The sequence below is a fragment of the Trachurus trachurus genome (assembly GCF_905171665.1).
Source record: "Trachurus trachurus genome assembly, chromosome: 11".
NCBI classification, from domain to species: Eukaryota; Metazoa; Chordata; class Actinopteri; order Carangiformes; family Carangidae; genus Trachurus; species Trachurus trachurus.
The window spans coordinates 30,133,815-30,152,867 of NC_139904.1; the positions used below are offsets into that span (position 1 = coordinate 30,133,815).

The window sequence follows — 19,053 nt, forward strand, 5'->3', positions numbered from 1 at the left end:
ATCTGTCATGGATTGAAGTCTGACAGCTAGTTGAGTGAGCTGAAGCCCCGCCGTCTCCTTCTTATTCATCCATGGAATTTATGCTCAGATTTTCCAAATTAGTAACAGGAAATGAACATCTTAAAAAGAGACAAAACAAAAGCTCAAGTATAATCCTGCTGACTAATTATACATTTTGAAGACGTGGGTGGGGCTAATCAAAGACCGCATGCATTGTCCAGATTCTATTCACCACGAAACGCTCGGACTGATCTGGCATATTTATAGTGCTTAGCCTTTTCAGGGTTCAGAGACGCAGGTTTCCTCTGTTTGTTCACTGTTTCTAAGTTTAATATGAGGGTGTTCAATGCAAGATCGCAATGCCGATTTGTAAAATATTCCTTTTTTTAAAGAGGAAATTCACCCATAATGGGATGTTATAGGCTACGTGAGGGAACTCAGTCTGACTTGTGGAAAATCACCACAAAGAGTGTACAACGTGTCAAGGACAGCATGTTTCTGTTACGATATGTCTACCAGGGATTTACCGTAAAGGCATGCTTTGTTTTATTTAAATTACTGATGTGAAGTTGTACATGTTTGACCGAATAGAAATACTGAATAATACCATGCTATCATCAGTTACTAAATATCACTCTTCTCTTTCTTTCCTGCGTATAGGCCTTAACCAGTGACCCAGCAAATATTCCTAAGAAGAATCATATCATAAAAGGGCAGTATAATTGAATAGAGTAAGAGGGTGGGAAGCTCTGTCTGGGGCAGTATGACTAGACTGCGGGACCACCTAAAGGTCACCAGCAGGCCTGCTTTTGTCTGGCTTTTCCCGTTGCAGCCTTCAGCTCCTCACACGGCCGGCGCTTCAAGCAGAGCGCTCAGCAGAAAAACACACAGCTCCAGACTGGGAAAGCCTGCGTCTGCTATTCTCACAGCAGGCAGCGCTGTATGGTATGTCGACTTCCTAATGCCAGGCAAACAAAGGGCACATACATTTTTTATCAGGGCTACATGAATTGAACCGCACGGGCCGGCTATCAGCTCTGGCATCGATGCCTTGTTCTTAGATTACTGCAAACATTATTGAAGTGTCTAAAAAAAAGGATCTAAGAAAGTCTGTTGTTGTCTGTCTTTCTTGTTTAGATTTGATTAAGAGATGTCTATTTAAGAGTTCCTGCTGCCAAGAGTCTAACAGCTTCATATCAGCGACAGAGTCTTTAAAAGGCCAGTAGGTGGCAGACTCATTTACTACAAGCCTACAGAAACATGTAGTGCAGTTTATGGCGTGCAGTTCAGCAAATGGCCAGAAGAGATCACAGTCTTCAAACTTTTTCAGCGTGCCTGCAGCAGACAAAAGATTCATGACTTGCATGTTGAGAAGAGAACAGAAGGCATGCCACTTCAAATAAACCAATGCAGTGACCTGACAATGACCACAAGTCAGTCCATTTATCGTTACCCATGTGAATTTGCATACAGACAGTCCGGAATGACTGCATTTATGAAAGAAAATATGTCTGCAAATTTGCATTGCTTGTCGAATACTTCCTCTTCTAAAAAAAAAAAAAAAAAAAAAAATGGCACCTATGAAATAAGCTTTTGCAGAAAAGATGACAAGTTGTTTCCTTTTGTAATGCAACAAAAATATAATCACAATCTTATATCAAATCCTTTACCTGAAACTGCAGTGTAAAATGTAAAAAAAACAAAAAACATCTCTCACTATCATTAGTGCAGCATCTGTCACATTTCAGTCAAAATTTCCATAACCATAACTCCATAACCCAAATAAATAGGGTTAGTATAAACTATATTTCATACTACACATTCGAGCATATTCCTTTGCTGCAGTCAAATGCAGATAAATTGGACTCAACAGAATTTCCAGAGCTGCATTAGGCCTACACCCTGGGACAACTGACCAGTCAAATTACAGCAGTAGAGAGAGAGAGCGATATGGTAATGTCTACCATCTAACTGAATACAGATTGATGGAAACTTACTCTTTTTTTTTTAGGACACATTTTCTAAATGGTTCTTTCTGTATTGTAACATGCATGTGCAAGGGATTTATTTGTCACAGTAAGCATTTGTGTGAACTGAGAAAAAAAAATCTGCCAAAATAAGATCACTGATAAATACAATTTAGGTATATATCATCCTATTACTATTTATATATCATCATAATTTAAAAATAGTATAAAATAGAATAACATGAGAATAAAAATGATAGAACCACAAAGGCTATATCTCATACTTCTTCAAATATATCACAAATTAAATCATTGAAGATCACTAACCCTAACCCTGCCTGTTAATCATATAACCACTCTTTCCTCTTTTCTACTTGTGACACAAGAGACCACAATCTGTGCCCATTGCCCAACCTTAACCAACAAATGGTTTTGCTTCATGCATGTCATTGAGCGAGCTCACGTGGTCACGTGGTACCTGCGGTTTGTGTGTGTTCAGATTTTTTTCTGGTGGGGGAGCAAACCACTCTGATAGGGAACTGCGCATGCGTCAGAGTATTTAATCTTCCCACCGAGTTAATGTGCAACACCTTTTGACAGAAAAGTGTTGAGAAAAAGTTTAAAATAGAGTATTTAACCGGGCTTTGGGCGTTTTGTGTACAATTGGGGCTCTGCTTGTTTGCCTTGTCCTTTCCGCCTGCGCCAGAAAGTAACTTTTATGACTTTATTCGGGTCAGAAGGTGGATACTGAAGCTAGTTCCGCCTTGGTCTCTCCCGGTGATGGACAGCAGCGACAAGTGTCAAAAGTAATCAGGGGTCAACGAGACACGGTGAAAACACGTCTCCTTCCTTTCGGATACACTCACTCACAAGTTCAGCGGTTAAAATCAAAGGTAAGTCGCCTGTGTTCGCCTCACTACGTCGGTTTGTTTGACCAGGAGCCGACCAGAGTGAGCTAACGTTAATTAACGGCAGCTAACGAAGCTAATGCTACAGTACGGGGACAGTTAGCCACCTGTTGCTGGCTCTACTTTAGCTAGCAACAGCCAAGGATTAGCCTTATGCCAGCACTGTTTATAATGCGTGTCTATGTTTAGCTCACGAACCTGCTTTTGGTTGGACAAATTAGACAGGAAGAGAGAAAACACAGTGTAACATACGGTACTGTTGATAGTATGTTACAGTATAACGTTACCTGACTGTCACCTTAGTTGTCTTTAGTTATGTACCTAGCTGTTGTTGGCTGCTAAGAGTTCATGTAACGTATTGTTAGTAAAAGGACGATGCCAGAGAATAGAAAAAGCCCTTTATCAAAATCGTTTTTGTTACCTCACTGTTTATTTTTTAAAAGTTTGGGACCCCCTGGTCAAAACGTCTGTTAATGTGAACAGTTCAGCAAGTGGAAAATGAAATTATCTCCAAAATGCATACAGTTACAGATGACATAGTCCCTTTACATTTTAAACAGTAGCCTATATATTTTTTTAATTTTAATTTTCATCTTTTACAATTTCAAACTGACAGAAAAGGAAAAGGGTTTTTGGCCACCCTGCATATAGCCCCCTCCCCCTTTGGGAACTATCACAGTGTGTAAATAGTAAATAGATTGTCTGATACCTTGGCCAAAGTTATCTGAGAGCTCAAGTCTCCTGGGATTCCCATTCTTTTGCAGGCGTCTGCTTTTTTTCCACTTTTCACTCTGAAACTGTAGAAAACAATAATAATACACTGATATTGCTTCCTCTTCAACTTTAACTTTGACCAGAGTTGCCTAAACCTTTGCATGCCACTGTTGTATGTTGATATCGTTTAATTCCTCAACTCATTACATTTGCCTATGAGGCATTACTGAGCCCTGAGACCATTACATGGCAACTGTAGCGTTATATTACAGTGACTCAAGGGAGTCTTCAGGTGGAAATTATTTGAAGCAACTTTACTCTCCGTGAAACATTCCTCTGCATTCCATGAACAGGCCCGTCTACTTGTTCTAACAGGCACCCTGAGCTTTTAGTGCGGCCTGACAAGCAGTTAATACGCCCTATAGGGCAACACAGACTGTTGGAAGAGCCAGGAAAACAAAAGGAGCTGCAGCTTATTGTATTTGTTCTAGATAGGCATTGTAAATCAGGTCATTCATGTTATTGTGCTCTGTCTACAGATAGTCGTGGATTGTTGCATCTTCACAAGGATTTCCCCTCTTGTACCCAGCTGAAGGGATGGTGGCGGTTTTGGCCCGATCTGAATAACTTCAAAGGTGTGTAGCAACGTGGAATGAGCTTGAGGGAGTGACGATGCTGAGGCATGTTGCAGGGGACTGGCATTGATTTTTCTCGCAGCATTAAAATAGTATATAATTATCTTGTTTGGAATTTAATTAACTCTTTATCAGACAGGTAATTTGTAGCAGAAGAGGTCAATTTCAATTGTCAGTTTTGAATATGTTTGAGTAGACTTCAGCCTTTCAATTTCTTGATGCTAATCTTCAACAATTTTCATACAACACTGGCTCTTACATGTTTTGGTTTAACTCTTCAGATATTGTTTAATCTCTTCAAGATTGCTTCAGCAGTTTCTTCACTTAATTCAGCATTGTTTCAACAAATTATTCAGCTCATTCAGCTTCCAGCTTTCAGCATTCACCCGTATTTCCTTCAGGAAATGCATTCTCTAGTTATCTAATCTTGTTTGGAATTTAATTAACTCTTTATCAGACAGGTAATTTGTAGCAGAAGAGGTCAATTTGCCTGACAGATATGAGTGTAGCGCAAGAGCTTTAGTCTTTGGTGAAACAGGTACATGAATCTGGATGCAAGTTGAATAGTTATAAAACTGCTTTTTGTAGCCTCTGTAGTTTTTTATTCAATCTTTAAAGTCAATATTCATTTTGGGAAAAAAAAATAGAGTTTGAAGTAATGAACTTCTGTGATTGTTAAAATAGGAAAGGAAAACAGACACGTTCAGTTGAAGTTGTCTGTGTGTTGTGTGTCTTAATCAGATGTGTGTGTGTGGCGTTTACAGCAAACTGTTGACAGTGGCTCATTGAGATCTGTGCAGCTCACTCCCAAACAAACTCCAGCCTGCCTCTTTATTTAGGGATTGCTAAGTCTGCAGAATGAAACTTGGCACAATGGCTGATTGTACTCCTCTCAGCTTGGCAGAGCTCTGCTCTCTTTATCCGATCAACTGGGAGTTCTTAATGAGCTAATTGGGACCTTACACTGAACACACAGGAATTGTGTATGAACCATCATGCAGTGCATAGTACGCAGCTGATCTGATTTTGAAACACCGACTTTAAAAAAGAGTGAGACTCTGAAGCAGCTTTGCCATTATTATTTCTAATGCCGCAACTTAGAAGTTGTTTTTGCTTTGCTGTGGCAGCGTAGAAACTTTTTGGATAAAACTGAGTTGATCTGTTAATCCATAAAAATGAGCATTAACAAGTTTGGTTCACAGTTTGTTTTGCAAACATAACTACAAACGGTCTTGGGTTGATTTTATATTTCTGTGAAAGAATACTTAATTTGCAGCCTGTGGTTGCACTCGGTTGCTGTTTTTATATGAGATTCATTTTCTACATTATGTGTTTTTTTTATTTCGATGACAAGCAACATGTCTGGCCGTAAGCTTATCCAATTAGCAAGACACAAGCCGACAGTGCTGCAATCTTTTCTGTGGCTTCCCAGAGTGAGCTTTGATTTATGACAGTCAATTGCAGCTCAGTTGCCAAGGCTCACTAACAAGGAATTTGATGTTCAAGAATTGGTTAAAATAACATGCAATCAGTCATCTTCGAAAGTCTTGATCGAAATTTTATTGTGGAAAGTGTGAAGAGAGTTTGTTAAGTGAATTAAAACCATTTAATAAATTAAGGTTTTAACATGGTTACTAATGTGTTGGAACCACAGAATTATATGTTAGCTGAAACATGGAGGTTGAAGCCAAGTGAAATATTAATGCAAAACTTTCTGATCTGATTTTGATTGATTGGCTCCAATGTAATTGTATTAATACATCTTCGTACTCCTTTTCAGGCATGTATTATGATTTATTTTCAGTATTATGATTATTAGAGGTATTTAACTATCTTTTAAGTATCTTTTTGTTTTGTTTTTCACTCTTCAATGTGTTGATGTTTTCTTTGGACTTGTACGTTTCCTTGTCCTGTTTGATAATGTTTTCCTCCCCATATCATCTTTTTAACAACAACTACTAACTAACATTTAACATATCACAATGACATGACATTTTAAGAATGTATTCACACTGAAATGTCATTGTGGTAGGTGAAATGTACAAGCTCACACAGCAGCATAAAGACAAAGACACTGTCCCACATAGTTCACACATTAGTCAAGGTATTGCAGCCTTATTGTGTAGACGGGGCTGAAGCCTCACCTACATCGGAAACAGAAAGGTGTTCGCTCGCTGTCTTGTGAAAGTGACGAGCCACAGCTGCTGGATCCTGTTACTAAACCTGAAAATCCAGCTGCCATTTTGCTGACTGCTCCTAAAGTTGTCGTCTCTCTAATGCCTAGAAACCCACACACTGGACATAAAGTAAACTCCAGGCTGTTGACCTCGCTAACCTTTGGTTACTCTGTAAGATAACTGCAGGAGCGGGCGTGGACCGGTGTATTTGTACACGTTCATGTGGAGACGGCCGGACTCAGCTGCTCTGTCTTGTGTGTGTGCTCATGAAGCGCTGCACATTGACTCAGCTCTGTGTTTGCTCTGCTGCCAACCTGCACCACATAATTGTGGCCCTTCAGAGCTGCAGCCTGGTGCACTGGGAGGTTATTTGAGAGTAGAATTGGATTGCAGCAGCAGTGCTGAACTTTATCTAGTGAATTATTTGTGAGTTCAAGTGTGTATCAACTTCTCTCTGTCGTGGGCAGGTTGGACACAATGAATAATGGATGGATAAAGCTTTTTCTTCAAGTTAAGGGACAAAATCAGTTGGAGCTTTTACAGATTGAACAAATGTTTAGTCAGTATTTAAGTAAGTTTTTATTATTGTTATTTATTTATTTTGCATAAACATATCATTTAAAAAAATATAAACAATTATTATGATTGGGGTGTGCAAGAAGAAGATAATCAAAAACCAGATTTGTTACAAATAAAGGGGGAAAAAAAAGGAACAATTAAATGATAACACAGATGAGAAGGAAAAAGTAACAACGAACTGAGTGATTATACAGTGGATATAAGAAGGTGGAAAGATTTAAATACATTTTGTCACTGTTTAATTTTCCAAAACTTAGGAGGCACTGGTCTGAATGAGTGATGTGATATCTTGTTGATGTTACATTGATGAACTGAAGCTGTAATAATGCAGCAGTAACATGCAGAGCAGAGAGGTGGACATTAGTGTGTCAGTAGATCATTTCAAGTTGTGAACAGTCCAGACATGTTTTCCTGCCTGCAGCTGTTTCCCATGTGCTCTGTGTACATTATATACCAAGACATGTCAAACCAGTTGGGACTGAACTAAGCTGACCAGGCAGAGGGTTGGCCACTGTCCAAACAAAATGGAAATGAGTAAATGATTTTTTTTTTAATGTATTTTATTTATTTATTTTGCACAAACAGTATAATTTAAAATAGAATTAACAATTATTATGATTAGGATGTGTGAAGGGGGGGTCTGAAACCCAACAGGGCTTAGATGAAAACCTCACCCATGAAGAACATAATCAAAAACCACATTTGTTACAAATAAAGACAAGAAAATAAGGAACAATTAAATGATAATGGAAAATAAGTAGAAAAACAATCAACTGAGTGTGAATATAAGAAGGAAAGGAAAAATACATACATGAATGAATAAGGCAAAAACAATAATGACACAACATGCAATAATGAAAATAACAAAGCAATAAATGAACAACGTAACTATAGATGTCTTATTGTGCTTGATGATACGGTTTGACTGACAAGGTACTTTTTGAAAGCTTTTTACATTTTTTTTCAGATCAGGTAGCTGATTCCAGAGAGTAAATACAAAGCTAACAAATGATTTGCATATGAGGGGTTCAAGGCAGAGGTGGTTTTCATGTCAGCTAATGGACTAGTTTGATTAGTGGTGATTACTGACAAAGTCCTAAGTCGTCCCATTGGCACTAGGACTGAGGCAGTTTGCGAGGACGGCGTTTGGATGTTCCAACACCATCGAAGCTCAGTAAGTTGAGCTCAGGGAGTAAAGCCTGTAGGCCTTTTATTCAGTATTGATGAGGTCACAGAGAACCTGTCGGCCTTTATAAAAACAGCATGAGAGGATGGTCAGCTCCGTCCGATCCCAAGGTCACATATTTGCCTCACTCCTCCTGTTTACTCTGCAGCGTTACACACTTTGTGCTGTTTAGTCACACAGGTTGGGTTTGACCGGTGTTGCCAAGGTGCTTTTGACATTCCAAAGTGCAGCCTGATATCACCGTGTGGTCCCGCCCCCCCTGTCAGCGTCAGGACATAGCCGCGCCTACCCACTCTGACCAATCGCAGACAGGCTTATCATTTGAATAGCTATGAAGCTGTGTGTGCATGGAGAGACGACACAGATTGTTGGAGCACTGTCTTGAAACATTGTGGCCAGTTAAAAGTTGACAGCTTCCTCTCTGATCTTTCTTTTCCTCTTTCAGGTCTTGACTTGTCTAAGTGCTCTCTGTTGTTTGAAATTAGAAGCCCCTTACAGACGAGCGGCAGCAGAAACACTTGCAGTCATGACCTGTAACTATGGTGACTGTGATTTACTGTGATATGCAGAGTGCCTTCAGTCAGGCTTCAGAAACTAGTTTATATCTCAGTTGGTACGTTGTGTAGCTCCATACTCGGGGGCTGTTTCATACATGTAGCTCAGACAGGCAGAGCTAAACTGTGCAAAGCCTGTCTTGAATTAAACTAACAAATTGAACCAAGGTTGAACTACTTCTAAGAGTAAATGAGGTCAGTGCATGTCCATGACTTTAAAACACGGACCTGAGACATCAAGCACACAGTTAAATTGCCACGATAACTTAATTCACTGTTATCTTAGAGCTCCTTTTTGTAAACTGACTTGATCTTGAAGCGTATCCCCCAGGTGAGCTTTGTGTAGTCATTGACAATCAATGAAGCTTTGGGCAGAAGTTGTCATGATGGAACTTAAAGATTTCAGCTGGATTAGACAAGAGACACTAAAGCAATTTGCACCAAAACATTGTGGAGGGATGGAGCCACAGTTTGTGGCAGATCTCCACCATTTCTCTCTTTAATGAAGTCAGTGTTTCTGCTAGAATTTTTTTAAGGACCGGCGGCAACCCCCCCCCCCACCCCCTGCGCCAGGCAATTGCAACATTATTGGGGTATGTGGTGTTAAACTTATGGGCTACAATAATAATCATCAGTGTTGTTTATTTATAAGCCCAGACACACTCTGTTTTTTTTTTTGCTTTTCCGCTAGCACTTGAGCGCGATGTCCGACACGGGAATCAAACCCGCTAATTCAAAAAACACACCGACAACAGCGACCACTGATCTGTACTGAGACTGCTGTTATTCTGTCACCTGAGTTAAACGATGCTGCGGAAAAACATGGCACGCTGTGGTCCGTCATCCAGGTGCAGAGAGTAGATACTGAGCAAGATAGTTATCCATAGTTTACCTTAGTTCTCGACACGAGTACCTGACCCAGTGCAGGACTCTGCTGTGAAGGTGGAGACATGCGGCGGTGGTGTGTTTGTGACAATAAAACAAAAAAATTGAGGCGGCGGCTAGGATTTAAGAATGGTGGCCTGCCACTCCTAAATGAATGTGTAAGAAACACTGGAAGTGATGAATGTTTTATTTTGGTCCTTTCAAACTCCACTGACGTGGTATTCTGACTGTGATATGTAAAAAAGAAAAAAAATCAACTTTAAAATACCCCCCTCAAACATGATTAGAGCCAATTCATTCAGTATAGGCTACCTATCTAAAACTAAATTAGTCAAATCCAACTTCAAATAAACCCCATAATCAGTGTTGTTGTTCTTGTTTTAGAAAGGTATTGGCTGTTTAAAGTTGTACGTATTTGTGTGCGAGAGCTGACAACCATTTTTTCTTTAACAACAAACATAGTTGGACACAAACCAGCTCAGCTGCAACATAGAGAGTGGGGAACCTGTAGATGCTATGCAGAAGCTAATGGGGATCATGATGAACAAACAGACACAAAAGGGATAAACACACACTGCTTGAATGCCTCACTGTATCACAGCTAGTCAACTGCATGTTTCATTGCTTTATAGCTCATGTACAAATGCTTTTGTCTCATCTTGGAGCATCACATCAGTTCAAACTGCACGGTCATATTTCCTTCTTGTCCATTGACTCTGTGATTTAAACCAAGGTGCTGAATTCTTGTGTCGAGTGTGCATTTCATTTTTTTTTTTTTTACTGTTGTGTAAAATCATCTGTTTTTATTTTCACTTCCTCTTTGTCTGAATCACACATGTCTCTTTGCCTTTTAGTGCAGCAGGATTCAGAGTGTTTTTAGTCTGTGTGAGCTAATTAATGCACTGTTTAGTCTTAGTTAACACAACAGAGCCTTTGTTCAGCCTGTCCACCATTAGCTGCAGAGAACATCCAATCTGCTAAAGTGCCTGGGAGTCATTCATTGATTTACTCAGTAATAATGGTAAACCAGACTCTGAAGCCAGTGGAATAACTTTGGCTGGTTCCTGTAAAGTTAAATTGCAAAATCAGCTTCTTTGGGATTCTCCAACAATCCAATGTATAACTTTCATAATGATTTGTTTATGTTCTGGTCTTTTTCAGGAGCTGCCGACTGCTGAGTTTTGGACACTGTGATGGAAAATCCTGGTAATAACACTCTCTTCTATCAACCCTGCTATTTAATATGTATTCAAAACAATTCAAATCATGACTTATGCTGACTCTAGTGAGACTGATGCTATCTCAACGGTAGTATCATGATGACAGAAAGCGGTGAGTCAATAGGCAAAGTGCTGTGTTATGAAGCTGTCCATTGAGGGGTTGGCCCTGTGACGCACCGTGCTGCTGCTGCGGCCATCTGATTGGCTCTCACCCAGAGGACACACCTGTAGGTGAGCCGAGCTGCCGGTTTCGCTCACTGTGCCACACATGGCCTCGTCCGTTTCACCGCTGACCTCGATCACTTGACAGCCTCGGCGTATCACCTACACTCTCACGTTGCTCAGAGGATCTTTGTTCCCAGGGCTTAGCTGTAGCTGCTGTAGCTGCTGTAGCTGTTGTTGTGCGTTTGTCACATCTGTGTGGGAAATACCAGCGATGGCTGTGCAGGCTGAATGCATTTGTGAGTAAACCTGTTTTCTCCTGTGTTAACAAGAAGATTTATATTTGATTTGAATTTTACATTTTGAGCTTTGTCTTTCAAGTGTAGTCCGCTTTGTTGATTGATAATATGTGGAAATGCGAGACGCTGTTGAAACCAAATCATGAGTTATTGCTGTAGTGGATGAGAAGCAGGAGCAGGACACGACCCCATGAGAACTTTATGGCAGGAACAGATTAAGGAAGCCTGATCTCCTCATCCCTGCCTGGCCCAGTGTCCAAGCTGTAAAAATAAACCGCACTTCCTCTTCAGCTCGCGTTTAAAAAAGATGAATGAAAGTCCGCCTGAAATGTTTTACATGTCCTTTTATTATATATATACATATCCATATTCATATCCATCCATATCCATGACTCATTAGTTAACATTGTCTTTTTAACAATATTAAAAAGACAAATAAATCTTGACAAGAGCTGTGACATTGTTTACATAGAGAAAGTAAAAGGTGTATACCAGTATGTTAAATTATTATTATTATATGTTGACCTGAAAAGGACCAAGCCAAGCAACATGTTGGCTCATGTTGTGTTGTTATTGTATGTTGTCATGATGACATTATACTGTATAGTGGTATCTTTCTGAGTCATCGACTTCATGATCTCAGGGTTTTTTTTTGCCTTTGTCTCCATCTGGTGCTTCTCTGTGGAAAGAGTGACACCGGTTTCAGTGCAACAGTGACTCATTAGTTAAACGTTGTTATCAGTTGTTGCTTCTTTATTTACCAGTGATTTGAAGGACTGTTGGACTAGCAGGCAGGCTCGTGGTCCTGTGTGCCTCACATTCCTGTGTCAGGGCTGTGGATGGACTGTGCTGTAGCAGTAATTGGACTGTAGAGGGAGTTATGTGGTTAGTTTGGTCTGGGCTCTCTGCTCACTTCTTATTTCCACCCTTTTTAACAACTTCTTCCTTTGACCCTTTTGACTAAAGTTTTGAGTTTCAGCCTCATAAAACTTCATATATTGTGGCTATACATGCTATTTTTGACTACATTTTAATGGAAAACCATTCATTTTATCTCCTCCTGTTCCCTCATCCATCATGAACATGCCACTACAATGTCCCGTCCTGTCATTTAACTTTCTATAAATTAAATTGTCTGACTAACCATGGAAACATCCTCTCTCTCCGGCTTTCCAATTTATCTCTAACATGGAAGTAGGAGCTTATCTGACTCCCACATACTGATTACATGTAATCAAATCACACGCTGCTCTGATAGAACTGTCCAGACTAGGGATGCAAACAATTAATCGACTATCGATTAATTGTCGATAAGAATTTAATCGATTAAATTAAATTACTTGCAATTAATCGTTCCTTTTCAATGGGAGTTTTACTGTGAAATGTAAACAAGCAAAGCCGACATAATTTAGCGGATCTCTGTGTAAACGTGTGCAGCGCACTGCAGCACACAAGGGAGAGAGGGAGAGGAGGTGAAAAGAGACAACACTGTTACCTGTTGTAGCTATACGGGACAAAGGCTGCACCATCGCTAACACACAGACGACCAGTGAGTAACGAGTCAAAAAGCCGCCGACACGGAGCTGCCTGAGGAGTTGTAATGCAGCCTGAACGCAGCTCAAACCGACCCGGTGCCTCAGCACGGCAACCAAGCTTTGATAAACACACCGGATCCGCGCTGGTTTACAGTAGGCTATCCTTCCGTAGTTTAGCCGGTCGCTACCGGAGCTTAATTTTAAAAAAAAGAAAAGAGAAAAAAAAGCGCTCGTTGCGGTGCCGCGGAGAACAGCGCGTGTGTCCAAGCTGTGTTGGTTTATGTAACTTGAGGGGACAAATGAACCACATGTTTATTGTCATGCATTGCTGACCTGGGCATTGTTTCTCAATAAATTAGAAAAACCTTTCCTATCATTCCCCTTTTCCGTGCATGGTTGAAGGAGACTGGCTCGCATCCACACTCCCACTCCCTCCTGCGCCGAAATGTCACCTTAAGTCACATAAACCAGTACGGGTGTGTTGTCAGCGCGACAGCGCCTCATCACCGCTGGTGTTAAAAGGCTCCGTTCTTTCTGCAGTCAGGTTAAAGCGCACATCCGCCGTGTTGGTAAACAAATAATCCCTCTGTATCAACGGAGGAAACCGTGCTTGAGCAGCTTGGGTTGGAGGTGCTGAGATCGCTGTGCCGTCACCATAGAAACGCAAGACGCATTACGGCTCATTCGCAAAATACCTTTCAATGGAAACACCCGCAAATGGCATTTGCACTTTTTCGAAGTTTCAGAAATATCGCTTTTATTTTGCGAAAATCTGTAATGGAAACGCAGCGGTGTCTCTCATCTCATCTCATTATGATAGGACTTCAACCTCAGAGCTCTCTGTCCCAAATAACGTGCTACTTAAACATTTTCATTGTGCTGTGCTAATAAATAAATAAATAAATTAACAAATACTAGTGTAAAGTCCATAAGGAATGTTGATCTTAAATTTTCCCCTTAAATTTAGGTTCTCAGGAAAATCGCCGCTTATCAATTAATCGATCATCGATCGATAAGGTCTATCAACTATCGATTAATGAATTACTCGATAATTTGCATCCCTAGTCCAGACACAGACTGGCTGCCTCCGTTCTGTTCAGCGTGGACATGGATGTTTCTGAGATTAAGAGTTGTGATCATGTGCCTGCTGGGCTGTGTCTGACTCTTCAACATCAGATATAGTCTTGTGTCTTTTCAGTGTGGTATTAAAGGATTTAAGGAGATACAGTAAAACTAAATATAGAGGCAAATTAGGTTGTATTAAAAGCATATTTGCTTGTTGCATTTTCATTAGTTTTTATATTTATTTAGTTTTTCAGATTTCTTTTTTCAGTTTAGTTTTAGTGAGTTGTTCAACAAGTGATGAAGCAGTTTTAGATTAGTTTTTATTTTTGAGGAATGGACTAGTTTTATTTAGTTTTTATTTCATCTTAGTCTTAGTTTTTCAGGTTTTAGGAAAAAGCCTTTTTGAATGTTTCCCTTTCATTTGCATCCCATAAATGTTCCCATCAGTCCTTATCATGTTACAATTCAATTCAAAAAAAATATTTATCTCTTAGGTAATGTACTTGAAGTCATCCCATATTGAGCTGTGGCGTTTCCTTCCTGCAATGTTAGCCATCTCAAAGAACTAAAACTAATCTGATGTTATCTGACATTCACTTTAGTTTTAGTCAGTTTTGCATTGTTCATTGTAGTTTTTATTTAGTTGCTGTTTCTGGAAAATTTGTCAATTTTATTTTTATTTCAGTTTACTAAATTATTTTTTCACTGCTAGTTTTAGTTTGAGTCAGTTAACTTTAATAACCCTGGCTTGTTGTCAGATTTTTTTTTTTTTTTTGTCCAAAACTTGTGTGTGTGAGAGAGAGTTCTACCTGGTGCTGCAGCATATGACATTTTAGTTTCTTTTCAGAGTAATAAATGAGTGTATGTTTTTATTTCTCCAGTACCAAGAGCAGCTCTGATCAAGTCTGAGCTGATCTATCTTACACTTGGTTTTAATAATTTAGCACTTGGAGCTGTTGGGTGCTTGTCCCTTACTGGAGGTCCACCTGAGGGAGGTGTGGTCAAGCACTCGTTCCTCCTGTTCCAGCTGTAAAACAGAGCAGCTCATATCTGACACAAGTGTGATGAGTTTGCAGGTGAATTTGACAGTTTAAAAGGACAAGACCTGAGTCACAGGACACCTCACTGTGTCACTTCCTCTTCTCTGCCGCTCAGCTCCACCTTGGCTCAGCTCACCTTGCACTTCTCCAGTTACCTCACCCAGCAGGGCCCGCCCCCTCGCCCTTCAGGGAGTACTGTTTTGTCGGTCTGTGACCCCCCCCCTGCATGGCAAATCCCTCAGGGCCTGATGGCTGGACCGGCCAAACCTCAAAGCTCTCCTACTGTGAACTTTGCCCCTGAAAAATCTGCCCTCAGGAATGCAAGGCATCTAAGACTGCAGGATTACCTTATTGGCGTACCTTATTTATGAAGTCAGAGCTCCAAGAAGGGAGGGACCTAAGGAGTGAGCGAGCGCTCGTGTTTTAAAGTGAGCAAAGAAGGGAGGAAGGAAGGGAGGGAGGGAGAGAGAGCAAGCAACACGGGCTGGAGGGAAGGGGGGAGGGCAAAACTATCGACACGAGAGAGACTAAGCGACGCAAGTGAGCAGTCAAGACGGTCTTGGGTTACAGGAGCTCCATGTCTGGGTGGAGGACAGCGAAGTGGCTTTAGTTTTTGCTCTCCCGCCGCGGGCCTCGGGAGAGGCAGGGCCCGGCAGGCCAGCGGGGACAGGAGCCGTAGCATGGGACACAACGCCAGCAGTGAGACAGTGACCCGGCAACCAGCTCAACACAACACGGGTGAGTCTGGAGGGGCCAGAGGCTCGGCTCTGAGACACTTCCCCCCCCCCACATCAACACAACTCAGGAGTTGGGACTGAGTTTTAAGTCGTGAGAAACAACACGTTGTTGTGAGCGTGTCTGGCTTTGTGTGCAGCAGCAAGGTGTTCTTAAAGCAGGGAGAAACTGTGAGTGCGGCAGGCACAGGCAGGTGGAGAAGAATGCGTGCAGATGGAATGCGGTGATTGTGAAATATACAAAACCACACAGGCTCCTCTGTCTGCACACGGCCATCCATCTCCCTGAGGAAGCCTCTCTGAGCGGCTCAATGGGAGGAAACATCTGACGGTACGAGGCACCGACTGGCACCGCCGGCCCTCCATGACGTGGATCAGTGTTTCAGCTGAAGTGGCTTGGCCTCTCGACTCGGGTCTTGTTGTGTTGCAGGTGCACAGTGAAGCATGAAGCCCCTGACTTTGAGCTAATAACAGTTCAAACAGTGAAAACCTGTTCTCGCTGGATCCTGTCTCAAGATGTATTTGCACAACGTCCATTCTTGTTAATAATACAGCTGTCAGCTGCTGGAATCCAGCATCGGTGCAACGCAGGCCACTGACTTTTTAAAGGACAGTTCCGGGCAAATTCAACCTGGTTATAGTTTCCTAGTACAGTAGTTCTGCCTGTCCCCGCATCGCCACTGCAGCGAATGTGAGCAGACCGATCTTACGCTAAGCTGTTTACATCCCTCAAGACCACATTTTTTTTTCCACAGACAACATCAGATGGCTTCAACAAAAAAGCAGCGATGTTTGTTAACGGAGCTGTAATACAATGTCTTGCATGACGACTATGTTTACAGGTCGTCTGAAGCTCCCGTTTGTTATATCAACTCCGAGCCACAATGTCTTCGTATCAGTAAGGTATTGTTTATTCCAAAAAGAAAAAAAGTGGTTTTGTGGGATGTAAACAGCCTAAACAGCATAAGATCGCTGCGCTCCCATTCATCGCTGCCGTGGTGATGCGGGGACAGACTGAACTACTGCAAAACAGGAGTCATTAAAAAGAAAATCTTCAGAATCCTAAAATATTAGGAAACTACAGCTCCAGGTTGAATTTGCTTGGAATTGTCCTTTAACATGGTCACATCCTGCTGTTTGATCAACACAGACAATGACCTGCTCCCTCACTATTGTTGGACTGTTGGACCAATATTTGCTTTGTGTTTTACTGGAGGGTAGTAACGTGGGGACATCCTCTCTGAGAGCATCATGTATTTTTGCCCCTCGTGAGCTATTTTGCGTGGCGGGTGTCAGCGTGTCAGCGTGTCATGTGATTGGCATGAGTCATATGGACGGCTATAACCAGAGGGGTGCAGCACCAGCTGGTCAGCGCAGCTCCTGTGCTTTATTAGCTCTTTGAATTTGAGCAGCTGGACATTTATAGAAGTCAGTTAATAAAAGCAGGTCTGTAGCCGGTGTCAGTATTTAGTCTGAGTCTTTCAGCTCACCTGCGAGGGATCAGCGTCTTCTCCATTCTCCAGTGGTTCTGTGAAAAGCAGTGTTCTCAGATCGTCAACACAAAGTCACCACATCACACACAGCCAGGCCACATCAGTGTTAGCTCCCCCCCCCCCCCCCCCCCCCTCCTCCCACTTTGACACTCCACTGGTGCCTGGGTTATGTGTTGGGAATAGCTGCGAGGGCCAGAGTTAACTGACCTGTGAGCTCCCACACGTCAGCATACGAGTTCACACAGTCATCCAGCAGTCTGTTTTACTTCACACAGTGGACAGAGAAACCTTTTAATGAACACAGTTTGAAGGTCATTCTAGGTTGAATTCCAGGTCAGCTCTTACTGTAGATGTGTTTGGCAGTGGTTAAGCTACTATTAACAGTTAATGCCAGTAATAATGTATTTTTTTTTAAATATACATAATAATATTTAAGACTAAATGTTAAAGAAGTGATCTAAATAGTTACAGATTAAAATGGATAAAGTCCCAATCTCTGTTGAGAGTGTTTTTATCTGCTCCCAGATACATGAAACAAAGTGTGAAGACAAAGTGCCACTTTTAAAGGTCAAAGCTGAAGAGAACACATCTTCATCATCATGTCATGTGATACATAACGCAACTGTGTGACCTCACAATAGTTTGTAAAAGTTGTAATTAATCCACTGGCTGGTCCATTCGTTGTGCTCTGTCTAGTTGATCACAGTGGTTGTTGTGAGGTTGCAGAGGGTTGAGATGATCAGTCAGCAGTTGCTCTCTCTGACAGATGGAATATTTTCAGTATGAATGTGGAGGTTAGTCATTCCCAAAGAACATTTTCAGCAGCTGTTTTGACAGTTTGATTTCTTCAGTTACATTTCAAGTAAAAATAATAATAATAATAGTGCCAAATATTACGTGGTTTCACTTTCTTAATTGTGATGATTTCTTGTTTTTTTCCTCTCCCTCTCAAAAACAGACCAGTCTGTGAGTAGCCCCGCCCCTCTGCACGCTGGGAACCAAAACATGGTCATGCACAGGGGAGGGGATTGTTGTCTGCTCTTCTTCTCAGAGAAAGCAGTCAGCGTAGCCGCTAGTCACTGTAAACCACTCCTGTGAGTTAATGTTCGCCCTTTCAGTCCACCTGGATATTGAAAAATGTCTCAAAGTCTCATCCGGTAGGAGGCACACAGACAGTCTGGACCAGAGCTGTTGGCAAACCAGAGAAACTAGAAACCTGTGTGATTAGCTGTCCAACTAATCTGGCATTCTCTTCTTAACACTGGCCTTTAGCTGAGGAGGGACTTAACATGAGAAACACTAAAGAAGAAACATGGATCACTGACTCCCTAATTATTATTTTCCCAAATTTGAGCTTAAAGCAGAAGTAAGCGATCCGGTTGTTTTGGCTAACTTCTTGTCAGCAGATGGAGTTAGCAGTCCCCGCCCTCGTCCCTACGTCACCACATTCACGCGCATCCCTTGGCTGCACACACAGAGAGGACCGCCCCTTTATGCCGCTCTCTCTCCTCATTGGATAAAGGTTGTAGGATACAAGGAAAGTTTTCTCCTCGGCTTACAGCAGAGCAGAGTGACTGACAGACCCGTGTTTCAGACCAAACACTCTATAGAAGTGATTGCTGTCGGAAGATAGAACTATTTAAGACTTAGGCTATATTAACACAAACATTCCGCTTACTTCTGCTTTAAATCAAAGTGGGATGTGAATTGAAACTTGAAGAAAAAGGCAAAAGAAGCAGTGGTGACAGTGGACGGGTTGGATGAGTGAACTCGGCCTGTATTCCATGTGACATATGGAAAACTGCTGGTATTGTCTCTGCTGCATGTGGTCCAAGTGATGTTGTCCACATGCTACATTTGTCTCAGCTGTATGGAAACTGCGTGGCAGCCACAGAGCGGT

At 41.5% G+C, this 19,053-nt stretch overlaps 1 protein-coding gene across 5 annotated transcripts in view; it reads left to right on the forward strand.

The window, feature by feature from the left end:
* The first annotated feature begins 2,531 nt into the window (after nt 1-2,531).
* The window catches only part of phactr4a (phosphatase and actin regulator 4a), a 42,613-nt gene continuing 26,091 nt past the window's right edge, over nt 2,532-19,053 (forward strand). The window contains exons 1-3 of one of the 5 annotated variants that reach the window (XM_083981896.1): nt 2,532-2,860; nt 4,129-4,224; nt 10,767-10,811. In XM_083981896.1, coding sequence (XP_083838022.1) covers nt 10,799-10,811 — 13 coding nt within the window. In that variant the 5' untranslated portion in view covers nt 2,532-2,860; nt 4,129-4,224; nt 10,767-10,798. Of the gene's footprint in view, nt 2,861-4,128; nt 4,225-10,766; nt 10,812-11,131; nt 11,287-15,395; nt 15,665-19,053 lie in introns of those variants that run through there. The other 4 variants (XM_083981897.1, XM_083981895.1, XM_083981893.1 and 1 more) reach the window with 4 other exon arrangements.